The sequence below is a fragment of the Cyprinodon tularosa genome, unplaced genomic scaffold, assembly GCF_016077235.1.
Source record: "Cyprinodon tularosa strain WSP-4 unplaced genomic scaffold, ASM1607723v1 ctg1384, whole genome shotgun sequence".
Taxonomy (NCBI): Eukaryota; Metazoa; Chordata; class Actinopteri; order Cyprinodontiformes; family Cyprinodontidae; genus Cyprinodon; species Cyprinodon tularosa.
Genome location: NW_024038204.1, coordinates 48,230 through 76,216, shown reverse-complemented (window position 1 = coordinate 76,216; position 27,987 = coordinate 48,230). Strand labels below are relative to the sequence as shown.

Sequence of the window (27,987 nt, the reverse complement as noted above, 5' to 3'; positions counted from 1 at the left end):
ACCATGCCAAAGTTGCTCAGTATGGGTCTGCCTTGATTTTTTTATTTACAATTTAAACTTATCAATTGCTTGTTCTATGGACAGCAAACTTGCTTCATCTGTAACTAATATGTTGTTGTTGCACTTTATTATGTTTATTCCCCTCATTACAGAAAAAATAAGAAATCATAAATTTAAACATGTAGTGGCCATTTAAATCTAATTTACTCAGGTCCAAAATAATTAACTTTCAAATGTTCACTTCCAAATATTCACCCGGGACCTGAGTATTTACCTGATTTACTATATAACACCTTATCTATTCTAGTTTCTATGTAAACAGAGCTGTTAATTAATCTCAAAACTTGCCTAAAAAAAAAAGACTTGGAGTTTCTCACCTAATGAGGTGAAGGAATTTCTAGATGGACATATATCACCAGCCAAACATGGTAAACACCTCTACTGTTCATTCCTGTGGCATCTAACTGCTGTGACTTATTCAAAAGGCTTCACACGAGTATGAATTCTCATGTGACAAGTCAAATTACCCTTTTGAGTAAATTTATTGTTACAAATGGTACAGGAAAAAGGCTTCTCACCAGTGTGAATTCTCATGTGAGAAGTCAAATTACCCTTTTGAGTAAATTTATTGTTACAAATGGTACAGGAAAAAGGCTTCTCACCAGTGTGAATTCTCATGTGTTTATCAAGATCAGATTTGTTAGTGAAGCGTTTTCCACAGGACAGACATTCAAAAGGCTTCTCACCAGTGTGAATTCTGATATGTGTATCAAGATGAGCTTTCTGAGTGAAGCTTTTTCCACAGGACGGACATTCAAAACGCTTCTCACCTATGTGAATTATCATGTGAGTAGTCAAATGACTCTTTTGAGTAAATTTATTGTTACAAATGGTACACGAAAAAGGCTTCTCACCAGTGTGAATTCTGATGTGTTTATCAAGATTAGATTTGTAAGTGAAGTTTTTTCCACAGGACGGACATTCAAAAGGCTTCTCACCTATGTGAATTGCCATGTGAGTAGTCAAATGACTCTTTTGAGTAAATTTATTGTTACAAATGGTACACGAAAAAGGCTTCTCACCAGTGTGAATTCTGATGTGTTTATCAAGATTAGATTTGTTAGTGAAACTTTTTCCACAGGACAGACATTCAAAAGGCTTCTCAACTTTGTGAATCATCATATGTTTATCAAGTCTAGATTTCTTTGTGAAAAATTTTCCACAGGAGAGACAAAAAAACTTCTGATCTGTGTGAGTTCTCATGTGAACCATTAAATGCTCTTTTTTAAGAAAGTTTTCTCCACATGTCAAACATGGGAAAGGTTTCTCTCTTGTATCTTTAACAAGCTGTTCTTTCTGCTCACTTATGGGGAGCTCCATGGTTTCCTCTTTTATCCAGGGATGTTCTGGCTTTTGATGCTCTTCTTTTATCTGCGGATGTTCCGACTCCTCTTGGTCCAAACTGAATTTCCTCTCCTGTCCACAGAGCTGCTGGTCAGAGAAATCCTCCTCTTTTTGAACATAATCCTGCAGGCGGTCTGGAAAGACAAACACAGCAAAAAGGCGTTCTATTGGTGGTTAAATAAAGGACACCTCACATAAAAGCACCAAACTCTCTCCTTGAGGTTGAGGAGAAAGTGGATCCTATCAAGCAGACTGGAGATATGAAGTTTATTCTGGCCTAAATTTATTTCCCCACAAACAATTATTAAGGAAAGTAAAGCATTTACATCCAACACCACAGTGACTGTCTGGCAAATGAGGAAGTAATGAGGCACCCTAAACTCAGCAGTGCTTCCTGTACACCTCTGTCTGGAAGAGACATACCCCAGCTCAATGTGTCAGAAGTTTAGCAGGAGCTGCCATTTTAATCCCATATCATAGAGGTTTCTAGAATTTCCTTCTTTTATCTTCAGAGAAATATCCTGTCCAGGGGTGATGCTGAGAAACTAGTCCATGCAATTGTTACTTCAATGATGGACTATTGTAATTCTTTTTGAAAACCGTCCGAACCGTTCGGTTCGACTGTCTCGGTTGGATTCGCGTGTGTTTCGTTCGGTTCATGTGCTGCTCCTTTTTCTCATAGGCGAAGCATTTACACTCCAGAGCAGAAGGTGGCGGTACTGCGACCAAAACCATCCACCAGTAGTAAGCAAGAAGAAGAAGCGAAGCAGCGTAGCCGGGTGTAGCAGAAAAAAATCAGTTGTTGTGGAGAATTGTGTGGGTATGACGAGTGGGAAAGAACAGGAGTTGGACGACGCGCCAGCAGCACTTTATAGGTCTGCTGTATGGGACCACTTTGCATTTAGAGTGACCTACAATGACGGCGGAAAGAAAGTTGTGGATAAAAGTGCAACAGTGTGGAAGCATTGTACAACACGTTTTGTTTATGCTAACAGCAACATGACCAACATGTCATGCTAACCCCAAAATCCCACATACTCCGCCAGCGCTAAGCCCCGCTGTGCTCCAGACCGGCTGCACTAACCAAAGCCTACAGCCTCCACTGTGGCTCCCGTCCGCTCCGCTCCGAGTTCCTTGGAGATCGTTGAGGGCATGCGCGAGATGATTACATTCAAAGCAGCAAAACATGCGGAAATGATCCATGGTTTCCGCGGATCATTAAAAATAATTACAATTCATTATTTTATTTTTTGTTTTTTCATTAATTTCATTTAAAAAAAATCATACATTTTTATAATTTTTATTAAAAACATTTTTTTCGGTGCAACAATAAACATATACCGAACCGAAAACCGTGACCACGAAACTGTGAACGGAACCAAACCGTTGATTTTGTGAACCATTCCACCCCTAGTCAGGAAGTCCACAAACTGTAGCCAAAAGTCTTTAGCTGATCCAAAATGCTGCAGTCAGAGTCCTGATGAAAATTAAAAACAGACACCATATCCCTCCTATTCTAGCTTCTCTTCATTAACTTTCTGTTAAGAATTTAAAATGCTCCATATCACATATAAAGCTCTAATTAACCAGGATCCATCTGATATACACTCACTGGCCACTTTATTAGGTACACCTGTCCAACTGCTCGTTAACACTTCATTTCTAAGCAGCCAATCACATGGCGGCAACTCAGTGCATTTAGGCATGTAGACATGGTCAAGACAATCTCCTGCAGTTCAAACCGAGCATCAGTATGGGGAAGAAAGGTGATTTGAGTGACTTTGAACATGGCATGATTGTTGGTACCAGAAGGGCTGGTCTGAGTATTTCAGAAACTGCTGATCTACTGGGATTTTCACGCACAACCATCTCTAGGGTTTACAGAGAATGGTCCGAAAAATAAAAAACATCCAATGAGCGGCAGTTCTGTGGGCGGAAATGCCTTGTTGATGCCAGAGTTCAGAGGAGAATGGCCAGACTGGTTCGAGCTGATAGAAGGGCAACAGTGACTCAAATAACCACCTGTTACAACCAAGGTGGGCAGAAGAGCATCTCTGAACGCACAGTACGTCGAAATTTGAGGCAGATGGGCTACAGCAGCAGAAGACCACACCGGGTGCCCCTCCTTTCAGCTAAGAACAGGAAACTGAGGCTACAATTTGCACAAGCTCATCGAAATTGGACAATAGAAGATTGGAAAAAAGTTGCCTGGTCTGATGAGTCTCGATTTCTGCTGCAACATTCGGATGGTAGGGTCAGAATTTGGCGTCTACAACATGAAAGCATGGATCCATCCTGCCTTGTATCAACGGTTCAGGCTGGTGGTGGTGGTGGTGTCATGGTGTGGGGAATATTTTCTTGGCACTCTTTGGGCCCCTTGGTACCAATTGAGAATCGTTGCAACACCACAGCCTACCTGAGTATTGTTGCTGACCATGTCCATCCCTTTATGACCACAATGTACCCAACTTCTGATGGCTACTTTCAGCAGGATAATGCACCATGTCATAAAGCTGGAATCATCTCAGACTGGTTTCTTGAACATGACAATGAGTTCACTGTACTCAAATGGCCTCCACAGTCACCAGATCTCAATCCAATAGAGCATCTTTGGGATGTGGTGGAACGGGAGATTCGCATTATGGATTTTCAGCCGACAAATCTGCGGCAACTGTGTGATGCCATCATGTCAATATGGACCAAACTCCCTGAGAAATGCTTCCAGCACCTTGTTGCATCTATGCCACGAAGAATTGAGGCAGTTCTGAAGGCAAAAGGGGGTCCAACCCATTACTAGCATGGGGTACCTAATAAAGTGGCCGGTGAGTGTAAGTGATGAGTTCTATTGATTAGACTGCTTGTTGAATAGAGTTAAGAAAAAACTGGGAAACAATCTGTTAGAGTGATAATTATAAATTATTGTGTGGACATATGAAACATTGAAAGAAAGAGGATGCTACATTTCTATGCTGTGAATCAACCAGAAGGGTCATAAACTTTTATGACCTCCAGTAAGAATCACACGGTTGTGTGACTTCCATCCAGCCAGTTGGTCAATTCACACTATCTTGTTACCTGACAATCATTACTGGGTCTTCTGTTTTAGGCCCACCAGTTTGATGTTGTAAAATGTTAATAAAAGGCTTTGCTATGAAGGGATCAGTGTGAGAAGGTGATGGTTTTCCGAGCCAGCATCTTCCCTCCACCCTGCAGACGCTGACGTCACAAAACCCTGTCTCTGTGTTGATCATTTCCTTTTAATCTTTTAAACTCACATTTTTCTGGATTATACCCCAACATTTTTGGTGCTGAAACTCCGGGAGTCAAGATCCAATTGTCCAGGACTGTCCGGGATCTGGGTATTCTATGAAGAGTCTGGGACTCTGTGTTGTAAAAAAAAAAAAAATATTAGGCCTTAGAATAGTTGTGTGTGACTGTGTGAAAGTGTGTGAGGAAACAATCGAACCGCTGTGTTCTGTTGTTTCATACTAAAACAGCAGGAATTAATACAGTATAACTCTTGTGGATGCAGAGGCAAGAATCTCTCACCTGAAAAGGAGAAAGCAGAAATTACCACAACAGTGTTTGGATGCTGTCCTGCTGAATAAACATCTAGTGCGTAGAATACCCTAGGTGTTTGTACTGGACTAAATTCTTTAAAAATGGGACAAGGTAGTAGTAAGAAGGAAATGCCAGGTGATGTTAGATGGATGGTGGCGTGTTGTGGTGGTGACCCAGAGTTTGCCAGAAAGTGGATTGAGAAGGAGGACTGGGATGGAAAGTTGAGAGTTGAGCCGCTGACAAAGATCCAGCAGAAGGTGGAGATGAAGTTGGTGTATAAATCACAAAGAGAACAAGCTAAATACAGAAAATAATTAGAAGAGTTAAAGAAGTGGATTATGCAAGCAAAAAATAGGGAAAGCCAAATACAACAGAAGAAGGATAGAAAGAAAGCTACAATTGCTGCTGTAAAAGTTAAAGCTGATGAAGAAACTGTTGTATCCCGTATGCTTCCTCAATATCCTGATCCTAATCAAATTCAAGGGGGTGATGGGGTTAAAGCAGTGGCATCAGCTGCGCAGGAAGGTGGACATAAACCCCATCACGGTAAATATGAACACAGACATGCCACTGTTCCTCCTCCAGTGGCCCGACCATCGTATAATGATATTGAAAGAGCAGGAGCAAGCCCCCTGTCCATATCGTCCTCTACGGGTGGTATGGAACTCAGTGCCTCTGACTCTTGTGAGCATGAATTAAGAAAATCAAAAAGGGATGTGAAGCTTAATTCAAAGTATTACAATAATGATTATCAAATAGAGGCTTGTAAAAAAGGCCCATCTGCCCCTATTTATCCAAGATTGGCTGAATTGAAAAAAAACAAGAACAGGACCAAGATCCTGGGGGTGGGACATGTGTTTTTCCAATGTTAGAGGTGGCCAACCCTCATTATGGTCAACGCACGGGACCCCAAGATAATGACCCCCTAGATCATAGACCCACTATTCTTGTGTATAGGCCATGGACAGATGCAGAGATGCAGACTGCCTGTCAAGGTTTACCTCCAGCCAGACAGAACCCAGTGAGATTGAGAAAATTCATGGCAGAAACAGGAAAGCCATGGCCAGAGTGTTTGCACTTGGTAAAATTACTCATGAGAATCATTCCAACATCTGATGGTTTGACCCCTTTTGAGATAGTGAATGGGAGACCTTTTGTTCTACCTATATGGGAAGGACAGCCATGGGTAGAAAAAGAACAAGATGACATTGACCCGCTAACTAAGTGGATGCTGAAGCTTTTCAGCGACAAAACTGTTCGGAAAATCCAGGAGAGAGACACTTGGATCCACCAGAGTCGTTGTAAACTGATTAAAAACTTTCCACAGCAAGAAGCCCAATTACCTTCACAGGAACCCCATAACTAAGGTGAGGGATCTGTGGTGAAGTCCAGCTTCAAAGGGGTTTTGCTTTTTTTAGGACCACTCGTCTCAACGCTGGTGAAGGAAACAACCTAACCCAGTCCTTTAGAGTCCTAGTTAATGGGTGTTTCATTGGAAGAACTGATGAAGATAGCTTTACCATTTATAGGATTGTTAATCATATTTTTCCTTTTTATTTGTTGCTTAATACCATGCCTGCAATCAATGATTCAGAAAATGATAGGAACCACTCTAATCCAATATTCAGCTATCACTTATGCTCAACTCCGCCGAGATGCTGATTAAGATAATGATGATGATGAAGCTGTGTAATCTTTTACAGGGATAATGATCGCCTTGGGAGGGGTCGAGCAGGAATTTTTCTCTATTGGAGAGTTTTTGCCTACTCAAGGGACAGATTATTTTGAAAGTTTTTACATTCTTTTTTACCTTTTTGCTTGAATTTTCCTTTTAATATTGTTGTGTTTTGCATATTAAACTTTGATTACTGAATTCCCTATCTGCAAAGCATTCATGATGTATGTAGTGAAAATCTTTTTAGAAGTGCTATATGCTGATGTTTTTATGTATAAGACAAGGGAAATGTTAGTGATAATTATAAAATTATTGTGTGGACATATGAAACATTGAAAGAAAGAGGATGCTACATTTCTATGCTTTGTCAACCAGAAGGGTCATAAACTTTTATGATCTCCAGTCAGAATCACACGGTTGTGTGACTTCCATCCAGCCAGTTGGTCAATTCAAACTATCTTGTTACCTGCATCCTCCCAGACAATCATTACTGGGTCTTCTGTTTTAGGCCCGCCTGTTTGATGTTGTAAACTGTTAATAAAAGGCTTTGCTATGAAGGGATCAGTGTGAGAAGGTGATGGTTTTCCGAGCCAGCAGCTTCTCTCCACCCTGCAGACGCTGACGTCACAAAACCCTGTCTCTGTGTTGATCATTTCCTTATAATCTTTTAAACTCACATTTTTCTGGGTTAAAACCCAACACAATCCCACCTGATCAAAATGCTGCTGTGTAAATAATGAGTTTGAAATATTTCTATTTAGTTCCTAAAAATGATCGACACTCAGGTGCTCCTCATAAGTTAGATCCTCGTGGAATCTCTGGGCCACCTCGCCTTATGTCCGCGGAAACTCAGCTGCGTCTTCTTCACCAGTCGGAGTTCGTTTTCCAGCTTCCACCACTTGCGAACCATCAATTCATTTATATTGAAATCTCTCGCAGCTGCTCGATTTCCATGTTCCTCTGCGTAGCTGATAGCCTGCAGTTTAAACTGGGCTTCATAGGCGTGTCTCTTTGCCATTTCCAGGGTTGTTAAGACAACAATGTTCTGCATAAAGCACATACCTGTTCTTTTATACACAAGCCACGCCCACACTTCTCCCTTTAACGTTCTCACATACTCATGGTGGTCTCAACAACGTCCGCAGATAGGGCGCACCGCACCATAGGGCGCACCCCACATTTTGAGGGGAAAAAAAAGACGTTTAGGTGCGCCTTATAGTCGTGAAAATACGGTAGTTAAAAAAGCACAGAATGTCTGTCATCAACCCAGTCTCATGGGAAAATGTACCCCCACTACGTTGGTCCACACTGCAAAACGTAGTGGAGGTACATTAATGGCCATTTTTTTGTGGTACTGTTACATTTCTTCTGCCTAAACGCTCTCATGGGAAAATTTACCCCCACTACGTTGGTCCACACTGCAAAACGTAGTGGAGGTACATTAATGGCCATTTTTTTGTGGTACTGTTAAATTTCTTCTGCCTATACGCTTTCTATTGTTTTACGTCCTAGTCACTTGACTTTCAAGATTCCAGCTGGGAGAAGAAAAAAAAAATATATATGTCCGACATTCGCTCATTTTTTTGTGGAAAGATTAATGACTTGAGTTTGTTTTTGCATTAAAATGAGTTTTGATTACATTTCTAGTGATAAATGTATAGTTTGTTGCCAGAATATTTACTCAGGGAATGTACATATTCACTTGCTTGTTCGTTTCTTGCAAAGATTTTTCAAGATAATGTGAAACTGTAACATTTTGGTATAAACATGGCTGAGATTTCTCTAACTTTTAGTGGGAAAATCAATCATTTCAATCAGTTTCTGCATTTAAATGGGTTTTGATTACATTTATAGCGAGAAGTGTAGGGTTTATTTACATAATATTTACTTAGTGAACATACATAATCACCCGCTTGCTAGTTTTTGCTACGGTTTTTCGGATCTCGTCAGGATTATGTGAAATTGCAACGTTTTGGCTGCTACCCATCGCCTAGCATTTAGCTGCCGCCCCGATTCAACATTGAATTCATTGTGATTTAACTCCATCTGACGGATCAAACCCTCGCCACTGCGTGCGTTGCGTCTGAGGTTGATTTTCAGATCAACACATTATGTGGTGGCATACGGGAGAAACTAATTAAACTAGTTAAAAAAAGGATAATGGGCTAAGATCGGATGTGTTTTATTTGGAAATCTACCGGATCCTTTGTGCATTTAACTTCCTGTTTGGTGAGATCTCATTGATGGGTTTTGACCAGATTTTATCCAAAGAGGAACTAAAAAAAAAAATAAATAAATTTAAATACACAACCAGCATATCAGGAATCAGTGACAGAGAGCGACTGGGACCAAAGGTTTATTAATTTCTCCCCACTGATTTCCATTCAAAATGTTTTCGATCCCACCGGGCTCTAGGGAAGGGGCGTGCATACCGCCACCTACTGTTCATGAGTGTGTAGCAACATTGTTTTACATCTATCAAATTCTATTTTTTAATTTTGTATTCTGAAGATAAATAAATAATGCTTTCCTTAATCTATAAATATCTATTATATTTCCTTTATTTCCCAATAATCCTTTAAAACTCCATTCTTGGCCTGTCCTTTCAACTCTTTTCAATTTCTTCCTTTCAGGTTCATATGTTTTGCAGTTCATTAATACATCTGCATTTTCTATCTCTCCACATCCTTCACATTTATCATTATTTTTCCTCACTATTAAGTATAAAATGTCATTTAAATAAGTATGACCTACTGATAATCTGATCATTTCTTCCCTTCGGTTTCTCTCATTAATATTTCTATTTAATACTGACTTTTGTACTTTATATAACCTTCTTCCTTTTTTTATCTTCATTCCACATTTTTTTGCCATTTTTCAATTTCTTTCCTCTTAATAAATGATTTTCCTTCCACTTTCCCTAAAGGAATTGTAATTGTTATTGCCTCCTCTAAGGCCCTTTTTGCTAATTTGTCTGCCTTTTCCTTTCCTTTTACCCCTTCATGTGCTGGAACCCAACAAAACCAAATATTAATGCCACTCCTGTATAATCTAAATAAACTGTGCTGAAGTTCTAATACTAAATCTTTCCTATTATTTCCTTCTCCCTGAATACTTTCTAAAACTGCGTTGGAATCCGTGCATACCACCATACCCTCACTGTAAAAAAAGACCGTGAAATTTACATAAAAGCTATGTAAATACCGACAGAATAGGTTTGTAAACCCCAAAACACATATTTTTTGTTTAAATCACAGTGAACCTTTGTAAACTATTAAACAGAAGATTTTTGTGATATTTACAGCAACTTTGTGTGATAATAATCAAATTTATTTGTTAAAGCTAAAAATGTTGATAATTTAAACAAAGAAATAGTGTAATACTCATGTCAAAACAATTTTGTTAATTTTACATGCAAATGTTGTAAAAATGTTGTTTCATGCCATTATTACATAGAGCTCTATAATGACCAGTTACATTTACACAAATATTTTTCAAACTAATTCACATGTTTTAAAAGACTTTTGTAATAAGTTGTATTTTTAATGATTTTAATGACTGAGCTCATGCTTGCTTGGTATTTCATGTAATTCCACCTTCCCATATTTTCCAGGATATAGTTCTGAAGTACGTTATATTTATTTGAAAATTTATTTCACAAAATTAATGCCTATAAATAATTATAAACTTTGTAAATAAGAAGTATAAACATGTTTTTGAGGATTTATTGCACTGCACAGGCAGTGTAGCCAGATGCCCAAAAAGAACTATCCTTGTGGACATCCATTTTTGGATTTTCCTCTCAGAGCAGCATTTAGTTATCAAAACCTACAGCACCTTCTGTGTTTGGAGATGATCATCTTTATTTCTTGGTTCATGTCAGGCCTTATGAATTAATGTTTAAATTCAGGTTGAAGTATATTTTGAGGTATAAGTTGCAGCAGAGTAATAAGTTGTAGGACCAGCCAAACTATGAAAAAAGTGTCTTATAGTCCAGAATATTATGATGTATATACTTTCTTCTTAAGGAAAAATTATGTTTGCCACAGATGTAATAAAAATGTCCTCTGAAAAAAATATTTGTAAATCTGACATTAAAGATTTTAGTTTAAGTTCTGAAAAAATTCAGTTATTGCAGAAAGCCGACACTCCCTGAACGCACCGACACCTGATCAAACAGTTCAACCTTGTCAGTTGATTTAAGCGGGTTCTGGCGGGATATTTGGGCGGTCGACGGTCTTTGGGCAGGAGGATTCCTCTTTTTTAGCTTTATTTTTGGACGCAGCAGAGACCATTTTGAAGTTCGAAATGCTCATCCCTGATTGGATAGCAGGTGAAGCTGTTGGCCTCGTTAACCAGCTGGCCAGAGCTACGCGGTCTTCGGAGCAGAGACTACAGGAGCGAAGCAAACTTTGGATCATTTTGGCCGTTTAAAGAGGAATATTTTACGATTAAACATATATTTTGAGGATCTTTGGCTGTTCATTTCAACCAGAAAATCAAGAGTTTACACGGTAAGATTCAAACGTCCTTCTTTTTCTTTCTTCCTTTTTTGAGCAAGCGAAAATCTCTACAGATAAACACAAGGTATATGCTAGTAGTTGATATTTTAGTCCAGATTATTTTGTGATAACTTAGCCTGTGCTTTTCAGCACCACAAACACTCAGAATCATAAAATGATCACCTGTGTCTTCTGCAAGAAGAAATTGGACACGTTGAGGGGTTATGTACTACACTGCAGAGTGCATAGAAATGAGCCTCGTTGTTTATTTAAATGTGTTGGTGCTAACTGTAGTCAAACTTTTACGACTTACTCAGCTTTCAAGGGCCATTTTTATCGTCTGCACAATGTCCCTGCACCGCAGGCTGCTGCAAAAGCTGTTGTTGCCGATTTAAAATGTGCAGTTTCGTTATGTGCCCGCCATTTTCACACAGTGAAAGAACTCATGTCTCACTTAAGTGATCACATCGGAGAGGGCAGGTCTGTGTCATGTCCAGTCCGTGGTTGCAAGCATGTGTTCACCAAAAAGTCATCGTTTACTTCTCACATGTGTAGAAAACATAAAGCATGCTCCCCAGATAGTATTGATGACATGTACAGAGAAACTTGCCCCCAGCCCTCAAATGTCACTGGCAGTACAGAAGATTCAGAAAACTTCCATGAAGCTATGCAAACAGCTAGTCCAGCCACTGATTTGCCAGAGGACGCTGGTCAGTCTTATCTTAAAAACTTGTGTCTCTTTTACCTTAAACTGCAAGGACAGCTGCTTATCCCTGCCTCTACTATACAGACTATTGTTGAGGAAATTCAAAATGTGCACGAGTTAGGTCGGGCCTATACAATAAGTAAAGTAAGTACTTTGTTGAAAAAGGATATGAACCTATCAGACGAAGCAGTCACTAAAATCTGTGACTGCATTAAAGATTCAGATTTGTTCTATGCTTGTCATCAGGGACAATTAAGAACAACTTACTCAAGAAATCAGACATTTGCAAAAATGTTGAAATACACAGAACCACAAAAAGTGACGTTGGGAATGGATGGAAACATGACACAAAAATCTGCTTACTACATACCAGTGGCAGAAACTTTGAGGAACGTTTTACAGTCAAATTTATGGAAGAATACACGGCAGACATGTTCACAAGTCATTTTTTGCAAGTCCAAGTCAAGTCTCAAGTCTTGAGAGCTCAAGTCCAAGTCAAGTCTCAAGTCTTGAGAGCTCAAGTCCAAGTCAAGTCTCAAGTCGCAATAATCAATTAATCGCACAAAAAATTCTAATCACTTGATTAATTTTAAAAAGTGCAATAATTTTTGTGCTTGCTTGTTTCTCCTTGTGTTTTCATCTCTATCACGGAGACGGTATAGCTTAAAGGTCGCTATTATATCTATGGAATTATCATTATCTTGAACTGCTAAATGAAAAATACAATTAAAAAAAGCACACACAAAAATTTTTTCCAGATAAATTTAACATTTTCTTACAGTATTTCCTGACATTTGTGGTTACAACTTTTTCTAGTTTTAGCAGTAAATGTCTGTTCTTTTATTGAAAATGAGGACTGTGGAAAAAAAAACAATCACAATCCTGCCGTCCACGTGATGTCGCATCAGTGACGTCAGTGTGTTGCACAGGGAAAAATATGATTTATGGTTTTCTTTCATTTTAATGTTAGTTTTATGCTTTGCATGTTTGGAGAGGAAGATATGATTTGTTTTTCTTTGTATTTTCTTCTTGAGCTTTGCATGTTTTGATGTTTCTTTTTTACCGTATTTTCACGACTATAAGGCGCACTTAAACGTCTTTTTTTTTTCCCAAAATGTGCGGTGCGCCCTATGGTGCGGTGCGCCCTATGTGTGTTGTAACTGCGACTTTTGAGACCACCTCATTGAGGAGATGATGAAAGAGTGGCTGAATGTAAGGAGACCAGGTGTTTTTTTTCCACCCCTCACCATCGCTGTTAATATGTAACTCCATGCGTGCCCATCTCACAGCTGATGTGAAAAACATGGGGAAACAAATTAACGCTGCTCGACATCGGTGTGAACCGGACCCAGCAGGTGCAGCAGAAGCAGCGTGTTTACATGCAAAGTCAATGGTTGACGCGCATATAGGTGCAGCAAAAGGTCCCGCAGCGCATTTTGGTGCAGCACGTCGGGAGCGTTTAAGCATCTGAAGCGCCGCGCTTCTGCTGCTCGAGATGGAAAAATTGAAGTTTTGCTGCTGGACGCGCCGCATCAACCAATCAGAGAAGCTGATCTGGGAGCTGCCAGCGAGACAGACAGCGCTCTGATGACATATGATATTAACGCAAATGGAAAAGGCTGGATGGATGCATGGCTGAGGCAGGTGTATGTGAGAAGACTAGGTGGTTTTTTCCACGCATCACCATCGCTGCGTGCCCATCTCACAGCCGATGTGAAAAAAAGGTGAATCAAATGAACGCTGTGCTCGCCGTTATCCCGGGGGTCTGACAAAGGAGCTTCAACCGCTCGACATCGGTGTGAAGCAGCCGTTCGAAGTAAGGCTGCGAGGGGCGTGGGAGCGATGGATGACCGACGGAGACCACAGTTTCAGGATAAGAAGGCAGCGCCGGGCAGATTACGCCACCGTTAGCGGATGGATTGTAGATGCTTGGACTAAAGTGTCTGCTGGCTCTGTTGTTCAAGCTTTCGCAAAAGCCGGCATTATTTCTGAGGAGCTGCGCTGCACGGAAAGTGACTGACAGCGAAGAAGGGGAAACTGGCATGTCTGATTTAGCGCAGCTGTTTTATTCAGAAACAGAGGATGATGACTTTGATGGGTTTGATTAATACTTTGTAATAAATACATGAATAAAGCACAATCATACTCAGTTTTGCTCCCGCTGTATTTTTCTCCCTGAAAACTTAATTCAACAGCATCCCCGGCGCGTCTCCTCCTCTTCATCGCGGTGGCTGGCAGGTGTTTTTAAATAATCTAAATCTTGCAGCTATATTTGCTGTGATCAGTGGGAATAAAGTAGTTTTAATATGTTTTTAAGTGAGAAAGTCCACCTGAAAACTTAATAATTGCAGTCAGTTCATCCAGATTATCTATTTCTGTCGGAGGCGCTCAGACCCCCACATACCAGCGGTGCGCCGACAGGAGAAATCCTTTCGTTCACCGCGGCTGCTGGCAGGTGTTTTTCATCTAAATAATCTAAATCTTGCAGCTATATTTGCTGTGATCAGTGGGAATAAAGTAGTTTTAATATGTTTTTAAGTGAGAAAGTCCACCTGAAAACTTAATAATTGCAGTCAGTTCATCCAGATTATCTATTTCTGTCGGAGGCGCTCAGACCCCCACATACCAGCGGTGCGCTGACAGCAGAAATCTCTTCATCAGCAGCCTCTAGGCTGGGCAGCCTGGGGTTCACCGCGGCTGCTGGCAGGTGTTTTTCATCTAAATAATTTTAGCTGCAGGCACCAGGATACCGGCAATAAAAGCGAACATATTCCGTCAGCAGGTTTCAGGATTTTAAGTTAATTTAGGAGTGACCACAGCGCTGTGTCATCTGCGATGTCTCTGTCTCACGGCCAGCTGCCAGGTTTGATTAATACTTTGTAATAAATACATGAATAAAGCACAGTCATACTCAGTTTTGCCCCCGCTGTATTTTTAAATACGCAGTAGAGGTATTTAAAGGTAGTAGAGGACTTGTACCTGTATATAAAAAACGCGCCCTATAGTCCGGTGCGCCTTATGTGTGTGTTAAATACAGAAATGGGACACATAACTGAGAGTGCGCCTTTTAGTACGGTGCGCCTTATGGTCGTGAAAATACGGTATATGATTGTTTTCCTTTATTTTAGACTTTTGAATTTTTCCTGCATGTTGGGTTGTTTTGGTTTGTTTTTCCCTTGTGACAATCCATGCGCACTGGACTGAAGTAGTTGTCTGAGGAGGCGGAGTGCATTAATTGCGCTGCGTAATGCTGCGCTCAGGTGTGAGCAAGGGCTGATTAAAGCCGACATAAAAGGAGTCTGAAGGAAAGGAGAAAGAGAACGGAATCTGCAGGTGACAGAGACGGACGCGCTGCTGGGGAAGATGCAGGCGGGATCCGTGCGCACTGATGGCGCAGTAAGGAGTATTAGGGCAGAGGAGGAACCTCGCCTGTAAGCAGCGCTCCCCCTCGCTTAAAGCATAAACAGGAATATATCTTCCGACAGGGTTTTGGCGCGTGGATGCTGGCGTTCTCCTTGCTTCTCTTTTTAGCTGGATCGGTCTGGAAAGGGGTTTGGCACGCCAGGGAGTGGAACAGTGCTGGAGCGCCGCAGAGTCTGTGGATCAGCCAGTGAGTGCTGCAGGCTGATCACTCGCGCACCAGAAGCAGCAGAACAAGCGGAGCCCAACTTCCAGCCTCTGATTTTTAAGGAAAACTCTTGAATTTTAGGTTTTATCAGGAGAAGAAAAGGACTGTTTTATTATGCCACTTTTGCTGTGGCTTTTTGTATAAATAAAACACTTGAACTTGAGTGCTTCACGGTTTGGGTTTTTGAGTTTTCTTCTGTGTGCGAGTAAGGCGAGCGGCGATCAGTCAAGTTAGTAAAACAAAAAACACTTGAATAAGTGTTTTTACACTGGAATAAAATATTGTTCACAAGTCGGAAATCACGAGTCTCAGTCGAGTCTGAAGTCCTTTAAATGCAAGTCTAAGTCGAGTCTGAAGTCATTAAATATGCGACTTAAGTGCGACTCGAGTACGAGTCACAAACTCGAGTCCCCATCTCTGATACACGGTCACAAGAGTTTGGAGATCCTGATGAAGAGGTTTTTATGGATCTATATGATGGACAGACTTTCAAATGTCATCAGTTTTTTAAGGAAAACCCTGAAAGCCTTAAACTGATTTTGTACCAAGATTCCTTTGAAGTTGTGAATCCCCTGGGTTCTGCAAAAAAGACACACAAAGTTCTTGCTGTATATCTTTCATTGGCAAATTTTCCCATTCATCTGCGTTCAAATACTGATAATATGTTTTTAGTCTTGCTGTGTCATGAGAGTGACCTTAAGAGTTTTGGAATGGCCAAAGTTTTCTCAGAGTTGTTGGCAGATCTGAAATCCTTGGAGACAGATGGAATAAACGTAGATGGAGAAACAGTCAAAGGAGGCCTTTACTGCATTGCTGGGGACAACTTGGGTTCTCATTTCATAGGTGGGTTTACAGAGAACTTCAGCTGCTCTCAATATTTTTGCAGGTACTGTGAAGTCACAAGAAGTAAGTTTGAGGCTGATCCGAATGCCTGTGGTCCTCCACGCACCACAGAGGCATATGACGCGGCTGTTGCTGATCTCCAGGCTGATAGCATCCAAAGTGTTCGAGGAATAAAGGTAAACTCTATTTTTAATACCCTTGAGTCTTTTCATGTATCTCAGCCTGGTCTCCCACCTTGTCTAGGCCATGACCTCTTTGAAGGAGTCTTGTCATATGATCTAGCACTGTACCCGAAGAACCTCATTAAAAAGAAAAAATGGTTCACATACTCACTCTTAAACAGGCGCATCAAACAGTTTCGGTATAAAGGATCTGAAGCACTCACAAAACCATGTGCTGTCAACCCTGATGGAGCCAAGTTATCAGGGCAAGCCATTCAAAACTGGAACCTTTTGAGGTTGCTACCAGTTTTGATTGGTGACAAAGTGCAAAACCATGAGGATGAAGTGTGGCAGTTGGCTCTTCACCTAAAAGACATTGTTGATATTGTTTGTGCTCAAAAAATATCCTTGTCCCAGATAGCATATCTTGACATCTTGATCCAAGAATATTTGGAGTTGAGAAAGATGTTGTTCCCTGAAAATCAACTAAAACCAAAGCACCACTTTTTGCGCCATTACTCAGCACTGTTGTTGAAATTTGGCCCATTGATGAGATTGTGGACGCTTAGGTTTGAAAGTAAACACAGTTATTTTAAAAGATGTGCAAGAAACTCGAAAAACTTCAAAAACCTTTGTCAAACTTTGTCAGAGCGTCATCAGATGTATCAGGCATATCTTTTAGCTGGGCGAGAATACAGTAAACTCCTGCAAGTGAAGGACAGCTGTGTGTTTTATCCCAACCTCTACAGTGACGCTATAAAACATGCAGTCAAGGGATGGGCTTTTTCAGAAAGGGATACCACGGTTGCAACAGAAATTCAGTACAAAGGCACTGCATATAAAAAAGGACAGTTTCTTGTGTACAGTCATGATGAGTACATGGAGTTTGGTGAACTTCTACTTATCTTGATTCAAAATGACACATCTGTGTATGTGCTGATGGATATCCACAAAGGCATCTTCCTCTCAGAATACCACCTGTATTCTGTGCACTGTGTTAACATTAATGACTTGCCCGATTTCTATCCTTTGGTATCATACATTCTGTTTGAAGGTGCCATTTCTTCATGACAAATATGAGTGACTCAGAGCAAACCTTCCTAGATGTCGCAATCATGGAGGTCCTACCAGAACTTCCAGCAGTAAACAAAAACATCCTGGTGGAGCACTTGCAGGCCATCGGAGTTCAGATGTATGATGATTTACGCTTCGTAACAGAGGCTGATTTGATGACAGCATTAAGACCTGTTCAAGCTAGAAAGCTTCTTTCTGCTTGGAAAATGAAATGTAAGTTGAAACTCTGCACAATATGTTTCAACACATAAAAATATTTAGTATTCAAAAGCAGACATTAACATTGTGTAATATAGTTCAGTTTGCATCATAAAATATGTATATATTTTTTCTCTTTTATAGACCAAACTCCTGAGAACAGCTCACCCTCATCTGTAGACGCCTTACCTACCCAATCACTATCATCGCTCTCGGTTTCACCCGGAAGTACATCATCTGCAAGCAGCCGAGAACTTGACACACAGTGGAACGACAACTTTGAAATTCCATGGAGGAAATTTCCTGAAGAGGTGATGCATGCTTTGGAGAGGGGGAAAAGGCGTGGCTCGAAACTGAGGAGGCAAATGGTCCGGATTATCGTGGCGGACATGATGGAAAAATGCCCTCATGTAGGTATAAAGCACTCCACTGATGTAGCCAAAAAAATGGTTGCAAAATATCCCAGTTCCCTGCAAGATGTGATAGATGGGGATATTGTTGGGGCAGGCTACCATTCCCTTGTCAAACAGTTGCAGAACAGAATTGAGAATGTTAGGCGCACTTCAACACCCAAAATTAGAAAAAGAAAACATCAGACTGAAGAGTCAGACGACACAGATGAGATCCCATTACAAGAAAGAGCAGCAATGCAAGATACGTACGGGTGCATCAAATGGAATGTAAAATTTCTGCCCCGTGAAGAAACTGAAGAGAGCCAGCAGCTAAAGATGGAAAAACTCAAAGTGATGTTCCAACACTCTGATGACAATCCAGAGGAGGTAAAAAGTCTAGTGAAGTCCACTTTTTACACACAGCGCCGACATGTCAACCAGGGAAAAAGCATCAAGTGGCTTAGAAAGGAGTGGCCGTTTTGTTTTGATGAACTTGGCATGTCAGTTCATTTCAAGGAACTGACTGGGATTGACCTCAAAGAGACATTCACACGAAATTTGGATTTGAAATGGCAAAGGCTTCTGAACTATATGACCACGGTTTGTGTCAACAAGAGCAAGAAGTTCCTTCAGACTTACACAAGACTTCAGAGGATGCGGGGACCGCAGAGTGGCTGCTCGGATGACCTGAAAGAGATGATCCTGCTTCTGTTCAGCTACTTTGATGAGAAGGAGGAGTCCATGTTCTTCTGCGTGGAGGATACATGTCTGGCAGAGGAGGTGCAACTGGAGCAAGTGCCTCTGACACCCACCATTATTGTCTGTGGTAAGTCTCATCTTTTTTTCTTTCTTTTTTGTAGCACTGCTTATAGAATTTGTCTTGAGTGCAGCATTTATTAACACAACCTTTTTTTAAATGATCTATTCACAGGACAGTCCTGCTTTTCATCAAGAAGATACATGCTGAGTCTGGACCGGAACCTCATCAACACAAACATTTCATCCTTCATCTCTGCATTGTGCCTCATGTTTGGGAGCTACTACTGTTTTAACATCCACTACCCATCTGAGCTGGCTTCCACCCTTGAGTTTCTTCAAAGGTGAGTAAATAAGTCTCACACTCTTCCTCCTTTATCACACTCTTCTATCACACTCTTCCTTCTTTATCACACTCTATCACTTTTCCTCCTTTATCAGACTCTCTTCTATCACACTCTTCCTTCTTTATCACTCTCTTCTATCACACTCGTCCTCCTTCATCACACTCTCTTCTATCACACTCGTCCTCCTTCATCACACTCTCTTCTATCACACTCGTCCTCCTTCATCACACTCTCTTCTATCACACTCGTCCTCCTTCATCACACTCTCTTCTATCACACTCGTCCTCCTTCATCACACTCTCTTCTATCACACTCGTCCTCCTTCATCACACTCTCTTCTATCACACTCTTCCTCCTTCATCACACTCTCTTCTATCACACTCTTCCTTCTTTATCACACTCTATCACTTTTCCTCCTTTATCAGACTCCCTTCTGTCACACTCTTCCTCCTTTATCACACTCTTCCTCCTTCATCACACATATCCTCCTCAATCAAATTCAGGTTGGCTGCATGTGTGCCATATCTGATGTGAGATAGGGACACTGAAATTCCTTCGGGAGATAGTAGATAAATTGTGGGAACCAAAAAAGTGTTAACTGGTGTTAACTGATCAATTAAATGGTTTTATATGCTTCTGTTCTGCAGGTGTTTCTTCTCGATAAACCCGGAAAAAGGAACCAAAGTGGAGAACAAAAACTCAAAGCGCCATCTCAGCGTTAACCCCCGAGTCCTTACCTTGATACAGGAACTCGCCGATCACGAGTGGTGTGAAACCTAAACATGGACATATTCAGGCCAGGGACTGTTTGTATGAAAAGAGGTACTGTATATTTCCACTCTGTTGAAAGCACAATGCTTGTCATGGTAATGACAGCACAAAGTTTGTTTGTTTTGGGTTTTTTTTGTTTGTTTGTTGTTGTTTTTTTTTTTTGGGGGGGGGGGGGTTATCCAAAGTTTAGTGTTAAACACACAATTTTTGTCATGGTAATGACAGCACAATATGTTTGGGGTTTTCTTGGTGTTTTGTAAGTGCGCTAAGTAACTTTTGTTTTTCAATGACAAAATTTCAAATGTTACCAGTTCTTTAATGAAACTGATTTTGTCGTTTTCCAGTTTGCACTATGTCAACTAAGGCACTGTATCCTTGTTCTGTTTTGAGGTCTAAATGTGCATTATGCAGCTTTCTGGTAGAGGGTCTATTACCAACTTTTTTCTTGAAGATAATCCTCCTGCAGGAATGTTCCACAGGTTCCTGTAAAACTATCTTGCTTTTCTTCAGTTAGAAGTGAAGGATTTCACCACAGATTTCAATTCTAGTTTTATGCAACAAAAACTTTAAAGTGTCATAAACATGTCTACTTTTAACATGTATGTTGATGTCAACTAAAAATGCATCACTTGTTAACTTTTGATGCTGGCTGTTCAATAAATCTTCCAAAGAGCGATGTCTTTCCTATTTTTTTTTTCTCTGAAGATAAATTTTTGCATGTTTTGGTGTAGGTTATTTTGCAGGTTTACAAGTAAATTTTACAATATAACTTTATTATGAAAACATAAATATACAGTATGTTATGCGTAGATTTTATGTGTAAAATACAGAGATTTCCTTTTGAAATGCATAGTTTAAATTATTATTTGTTTAGTATTTTCCTGTTAATTTAACAATTTATTAATATATAATAAGCAATTATTAGTCATAAACAAAACAGGAAATAGGCTATTTATGTACAGCACAATTATGCAAAATTAACACTTTTTTTTTGTTAATGTAACATTTTTTTTAGTGGAATTCAGATGTGATTTCACTCACTGTAAATCATTTTACATACATGAGCTGTTAATTTGTCTACTGTACTGCTGTATTTTTTACAGGAATTCTCTGGTAACCACAGCTGCCAGTGTTTTCCTGTAAAAACGACAGCTTTTTTTTTTTTTACAGTGCTGCTGCTCTGACCTCCTCAACCCATTGGAAACTCAGTATAACTGCCACCATCTCTGCTGTGAAAACAGACAGTTTATCTGAAATTCTTTTAGAAATGTGTATTTTGAACTCTGGTACATATATTCCTATTCCCACACACCCTTTTAAATTCTTTGAAAAGCATAGTAATAATAATAATATTTTTTAAAGCAGTTAATGATTCCAACAAGCAAACTCATAATATAATTACCTTAAAATATATTCTGATGGTTCAAAGAATTTAAAAGGGTGTGTAGGAATAGGAATATATGTAACAGAGTTCAAAATACACATTTCTAAAAGAATTTCAGATAAACTGTCTGTTTTCACAGCAGAGATGGTGGCAGTTATACTGAGTTTCCAATGGGTTGAGGAGGTCAGAGCAGCAGGGTATGGTGGTATGCACGGATTCCAACGCAGTTTTAGAAAGTATTCAGGGAGAAGGAAATAATAGAAAAGATTTAGTATTAGAAATTCAGCACAGTTTATTTAGATTATACAGGAGTGGCATTGATTTAGCAAAAAGGGCTTTAGAGGAGGCAATAACAATTACAATTCCTTTAGGGAAAGGGGAAGGAAAATCATTTATTAAGAGGAAAGAAATGGAAAAATGGCAAAAAATGTGGAATGAAGATAAAAAAGGAAGAAGGTTATATAAAGTACAAAAGTCAGTATTAAATAGAAATATTAATGAGAGAAACCGGAGGGAAGAAATTATAATGATCAGATTAAGAGTAGGTCATACTTGTTTAAATGACAATTTATACTTAATAGGGAGGAAAAATAATGATAAATGTGAAGGATGTGGAGTGATAGAAAATGCAGATGTATTTGAACTGCAAAACATATGAACCTGATAGGAAGAAATTGAAAAGAGTTGAAAGGACAGGCCAAGAATGGAGTCTTAAAGGATTATTGGGAAATAAAGGAAATATAAAAGATATTTATAGATTAAGGAAAGCATTATTTATTTATCTTCAGAATACAAAATTAAAAAATAGAATTTAATAGATGTAAAACAATGTTGCTACACACTCATGAACAGTAGGTGGCGGTATGCCCGCCCCTTCCCTAGAGCCCGGTGGGATCGAAAACATTTTGAATGGAAATCAATGGGGAGAAATTAATAAACTTCTGGTCCCAGTCGCTCTCTGTCACTGATTCCTGATATGCTGGTTGTGTATTTAAATTGTTTTTTTTTATTTTTTATTCCTCTTTGGTCAAAATCTGGTCAAAACCCATCAATGAGATCGCACCAAACAGGAAGTTAAATGCACAAAGGATTCGGTAGATTTCCAAATAAAACACATCCGATCTTAACCCATGATCCTTTTTTTAACTAGTTTAATTAGTTTCTCCCGTATGCCACGACGTAATGCATTGATCTGAAAATCAACCTCAGACGCAACGCACGCAGTGGCGAGGGTTTGATCCGTCAGATGGAGTTAAATCACAAAGAATTCAATGTTGAATCGGGGCGGCAGCTAAATGCTAGGCGATGGGTAGCAGCCTAAACGTTGCAATTTCACATAATCCTGACGAGATCCGAAAAACGTAGCAAAGACTAGCAAGCGGGTGATTATGTATGTTCACTAAGTAAATATTATGTAAATAAACCCTACACTTCTCGCTATAAATGTAATCAAAACCCATTTAAATGCAGAAACTGATTGAAATGATTGATTTTCCCACTAAAAGTTAGAGAAATCTCAGCCATGTTTATACCAAAACGTTACAGTTTCACATTATCTTGAAAAATCTTTGCAAGAAACAAACAAGCAAGTGAATATGTACATTCCCTGAGTAAATATTCTGGCAACAAACTATACATTTCTCACTAGAAATGTAATCAAAACTCATTTTAATGCAAAAACAAACTCAAGTTATTAATCTTTCCACAAAAAAATGAGCGAATGTTGGCCATATATATATTTTTTTTCTTCTCCCAGCTGGAATCTTGAAAGTCACGTGACTAGGACGTAAAACAATAGAAAACGTATAGGCAGAAGAAATGTAACAGTACCACAAAAAAATGGCCATTAATGTACCTCCACTACGTTTTTCTGTGTGGACCAACGTAGTGGGGGTACATTTTCCCATGAGATATGGTTGCTGTCATGAACACCATTTTCAAGTACAAGGATGTCTATAAGAGCACATGTATGGAAGTAAATCTGTGCCGCTGGGATTTAAATTAAAAATGTCACTGAAATGTAAATGTGTATGTTTGTACTTATGCTTTCTGTGTTAAAATATATTCAGGAAACATTTTGAACCTAAGAAACAATTCATTGTCACCAAATCTATATATTTGAAATTGTATTTGTTATTTTCACTTCAAGCACTTCCCGTTCCATTTTCAAGCCAATCCCGTTACAGTTTCTTAGTCACGTGACGGGACGTTTTTGGCGCTCATACTGAAGGAAAACCAGCATCACAGAGGCGGTCATACAAGCTAACGCTAACGCATCTGTGAGTTTATGCTTTCATTTTTCTGTAGTATTGCAGCAAGTTGCAATTGTAGGCAAGTATAGTAACGGGATTGGCTGGGTGTTGGACACCACAATCCAACTCCGACTGGTGAAGAAGACGCAGCTGAGTTTCCGCGGACATAAGGCGAGGTGGCCCGCGTTGGAGGAAAAACTCGAGTGGTGGATCGCGGAGCAAAGAACGAGTGGGGCCAGCGTTTCAACGGTCACTGTTCGACTAAAAGCAGTAAAGCTGGTGGAAGAAATGAAAATTGAAAATTTTCAAGGAGGTCCATCGTGGTGCTTCCGTTTTATGAAACGGTGCAATTTTTCCATCCGGACCAGGACTACAGTTGCTCAGCGACGTCCGGCGGATTATGACGAAAAGCTGGCGAGCTTGCACTCCTTCTGCAGCAAACACATCGCTGACAAAGTCATCCAGCCAAGCCACATCACCAACATGGACGAGGTGCCGCTCACTTTCGACATCCCGGTGAATCACACCGTGGAGAAGAAGGGGACCAGCACTGTAGCGATACACACAACGGGGTATGAAAAGGCGTCGTTCACTGTTGTGCTTGGCTGCCACGCAAATGGACAGAAACTGCCGCCTATGGTGATTTTTAAAAGAAAGACTTTGCCTAAAGAGACTTTTCCAGCTGGAGTCGTTATTAAGGCGAATGAAAAAGGCTGGATGGATGAGGAGATGATGAAAGCGTGGCTGAGGGAGGTGTATGTGAGGAGACCAGGTGGTTTTTTCCACACATCACCATCTCTGTTAATTTGTGACTCCATGCGTGCCCATCTCACAGCCGATGTGAAAAAAAAGGTCAAAGAAATGAACGCTGTGCTTGCTGTTATTCCGGGAGGTCTGACAAAGGAACTTCAACCGCTCGACATCGGTGTGAACCGGCCGTTCAAAGTAAGGCTGCGAGCGGCGTGGGAGCGATGGATGACAGACGGAGAGCACAGTTTCACTAAAAGTTGAAGGCAGCGCCGGGCAAGTTACGCCACCGTTTGCGGATGGATTGTAGATGCTTGGACTAACGTTTCTGCTGGGACTGTTGTCCGAGCTTTCGCAAAAAGCCGGCATCATTTCCAAGGAGCCGCCCGGCACGGAAAGTGACTCTGACAGCGAAGAAGAAGGGGAAACTGGCATGTCGAATTTAGCGCAGCTGTTTAATTCAGAAACAGAGGATGAGGACTTTGAGGGGTTTGATTAATACTTTGTAATAAATACATGAATAAAGCACAATCATACTCAGTTTTGCTCCCGCTCTATTTTTCTACCTGAAAACTTAATTCAACAGCAGCCTCTGGGCCGCGGCGCATCCGGGTTCACCTCGGCAGCTGGCAGGTGTTTTTTCATTTAAATAATCTAAATCTTTTTAAGTGAGAAAGTCCACCTGAAAACTTAATCATTGCAGTCAGTTCATCCAGATTATTATCCTGCCTATGTTTTAAGTTAATTTATGCGTCAATAAACTGTATCAGAGGAGTAATCACAGCCCTGTGTCATCAGCGATGTGTCTCTCATGGCCAGCTCCCAGGTTTGAATAATACTTTGTAATAAATACACCTTGCAGCTTTATTTGCTGTGATTAGTGGGAATAAAGTAGTTTTAATATGTTTTTAAGTGGGAAAATCCACCTGAGAGGACATGTACCTGTATATAAAAAACGCGCCCTATAGTCCGGTGCGCCTTATGTGTGTGTTAAATACAGAAATGGCACACATAACTGAGACTGCGCCTTTTAGTCCGGTGCGCCTTATGGTCGTGAAAATACGGTACTTCAGACACAACAGAGCGGACAGGTGTGACAGCGTGTTTTCTAGTAGTTTTTCTCTGTTTGTTTTCTCCACCTTCTCTGAATCACACTTTGATTAAGAGACCTCTTTTAAAGAGGTCTCTTATTTCTCTGTTTTTTCCAGACATCTTGGCTGCGAGTCTAATGCTTAAAGCACGCACATGACACCAAATCAAAAATGGGATTAAATTAACACATCTGATATTACAACCCTTCTAGATGTCGTCACCCAATAAGAAAAACAAGCTTACAGAAGCATATTGCCTTAACGCCTTTCATCTTTTGTAGACCCACGTTTTTTCTACAAGATCTTGACTCCTGGACTGTTAAAGATCTCAAAAATACAAAACATCCCCTTCAGGTTGGAGGAGACTTCAATAATCAGTGCTGGATATTTATACTCCATCTTCTTAACTACTAAACTTCTAAACTTACACCTTTTATTTCTCCATTTAAATCTTAAATTATTTTAAATAAGTTTATTATATAGAAACATTAACATAATTTAGATTAAAGCTACAGTGTGTAATTTTTAGCGACATCTAACGTCCAGACTGCAGACCGCAGCAACATGAACATCTCCCCCCCCACCGCTTCTCCCCCCCAACAGTACGGCGAGCGTTACGGGACAAAATGTCTTCCACGACGTCCGCATCACCTACCTTCTCAAGTGATGAGGTTTGTTTACATAGATAATTTTACAGATAGTATTCTCAGGCATAATACTGCCATCTATTGTTCAGTACCGTCTCAGTTCATCTCTCTCAACTTGCCGTAGTTACTTTCGAGCGTAATGTATGATCTCGCAATCGCTAGTTTGTTGGCTCTGCGCTGCCGTAGCGCAAAGATGTCTGCCTCCATAGCTGCGAGACCCGCTCCTATGTAATTATAAATAAGGAATTCTAAGGCAACGCAAATATTATGGTTAAAAGGCTGAGCTCATAGGTGATGATAAATAACATTGTTATGTATAATATATTCAATTTCTGACTTTATATCCCTGTAATTATTACACACTGTAGCTTTAATGGTTTCAAGGACATGAGATCAACTGACTCAAAATCAGTGTTGGATCATAGCACTCTATTCGCTTCAAAATTTACACCTTTAAGTTTTGCATTTTAAATCTTTAATATCTAATTTTATGCATTTTTATATGAATAAACAAACAAATCAGTGTTGGATCATAGTTCTCCATTGGCTTCAGTAACACCTTTTATATTTTTGCATTTCAAGTCTATTAATAGCCTTTATAGAGTGAGTTTCCAGGTTTAGTAATGAAGTGACACAACATCTATAAGGGATCAAGGTGCTGCTCTGGTTTCATGAGATACGCCTTTTAGTTTTATATGAAGTTTCTAAACATCCTTTTTTGTATATAGGATAATTAAATATCAATAAAAATAAATATCTAGGCCTACATTTTTATTTTCAAAACAGGAAGTCATGACGTAGCCGTTTTCTCTCGCCGTGTTTTTACTGTAAATTCTCTAATACGAGAGCACTAGAAATAATGGAGCGGCTTTCTCCGATCGCAGTTTACCAGAGGAATAAACAAGAGGCTTAACGGGAGAAAATGTCTGAACATCCAACTTAAAACTAAATTCACCACAGATTTTTAAGCACAAACAACGTGAACTCACTATCAACCAGAAGTTAGCTTTAGCTTAGCATGTTGATCTCCTCTAAGCAGTTTTCCAGTCAGATGAGGCTAAAATCCACAGTGTGCATCATCAGGGAATCGTTTCTATCAGGTGTTTCCTACCTATCCGGTGTAAGATGATCTGGGGGATCCTGGTGAAATCCAGCAGTAGATGTTGATCGTCCATCTTTTCCTCCGAATTGACCAAACTCCCTTTAAACTCCGTGAATGTTTCTTCAGCAGGAGTTAACTGCTCGGTGATAAACTCTCCTTGAAGCTGGACTGAAGACATTCTCACTGCAAACACTCCCAGATTATCAGCCTCTCTACAATGACTCCACACACAAGCTAAGCTAATGCTGCTAATGCTACCCGATCCCTACCAGCGGCTCATTGCGCATGCGTAGCTACATCTACATCCGGGTCACCCTCGATTTTATTTTGAAAAAGCAGAGGATCTGCTTATAGATGTGGATCTAACTTTGCTGTTTAAACGGAAAAACAAGGAGGATATTTCTGATTCAGTTATGCTGCAGCAATATTCAGATAATAAATATTATGGATATTTATTTATATATATGTTTATATCATTTTATTATGTATATGTGTATATTATTGATATTTGATGCTTCAAAAGATTAACATACTGTATATTAACAATAACAGGAAAAGTGTTTAGTTTGTAGTTTCAGAATTTAATTTTATATCAGGTCAAAGAATCAGTGATGGAGTTTTAGTGAACAGAGGAGAAATGTTTGTGATTATATTGACGTTAGAATAGATTGTAGAAATCCATCCAGTCAGAAGTTTAGTTTGTCCTGATTCTAGTTCATCGTTATATTCATTTAAATACAATCATT

The 27,987-nt window shown here is 39.9% G+C and overlaps 1 protein-coding gene and 1 long non-coding RNA gene across 3 annotated transcripts; both read right to left on the bottom strand.

Moving 5' to 3' along the window:
- Window positions 1–5: 5 nt before the first annotated feature.
- On the bottom strand, window positions 6–1,493 carry LOC119778759 (gastrula zinc finger protein XlCGF8.2DB-like). Its single transcript, XM_038278123.1, has one exon. It carries the CDS (start codon window positions 1,378–1,380, stop codon window positions 475–477), a length of 906 nt encoding a protein of 301 aa, XP_038134051.1. The 5' UTR covers window positions 1,381–1,493; the 3' UTR covers window positions 6–474.
- Window positions 1,491–27,309, bottom strand: LOC119778760. 2 transcript variants are annotated; one of them, XR_005280123.1, is made up of 3 exons: window positions 27,251–27,309; window positions 4,680–4,787; window positions 1,491–1,538 (listed from the first exon to the last, which is right to left on the bottom strand). It is a non-coding gene; the product is annotated as an uncharacterized LOC119778760 (long non-coding RNA). The 2 variants fall into 2 exon arrangements; XR_005280124.1 differs by lacking the exon at window positions 27,251–27,309 and adding an exon at window positions 4,871–4,995.
- Between the last annotated feature and the right edge of the window lie 678 nt (window positions 27,310–27,987).

What these genes read in the sequence shown, in the direction of transcription:
- LOC119778759 (XM_038278123.1), bottom strand. Translation starts at nt 1,380, where the DNA reads ATGGAGCTCCCCATAAGTGAGCAGAAAGAACAGCTTGTTAAAGATACA.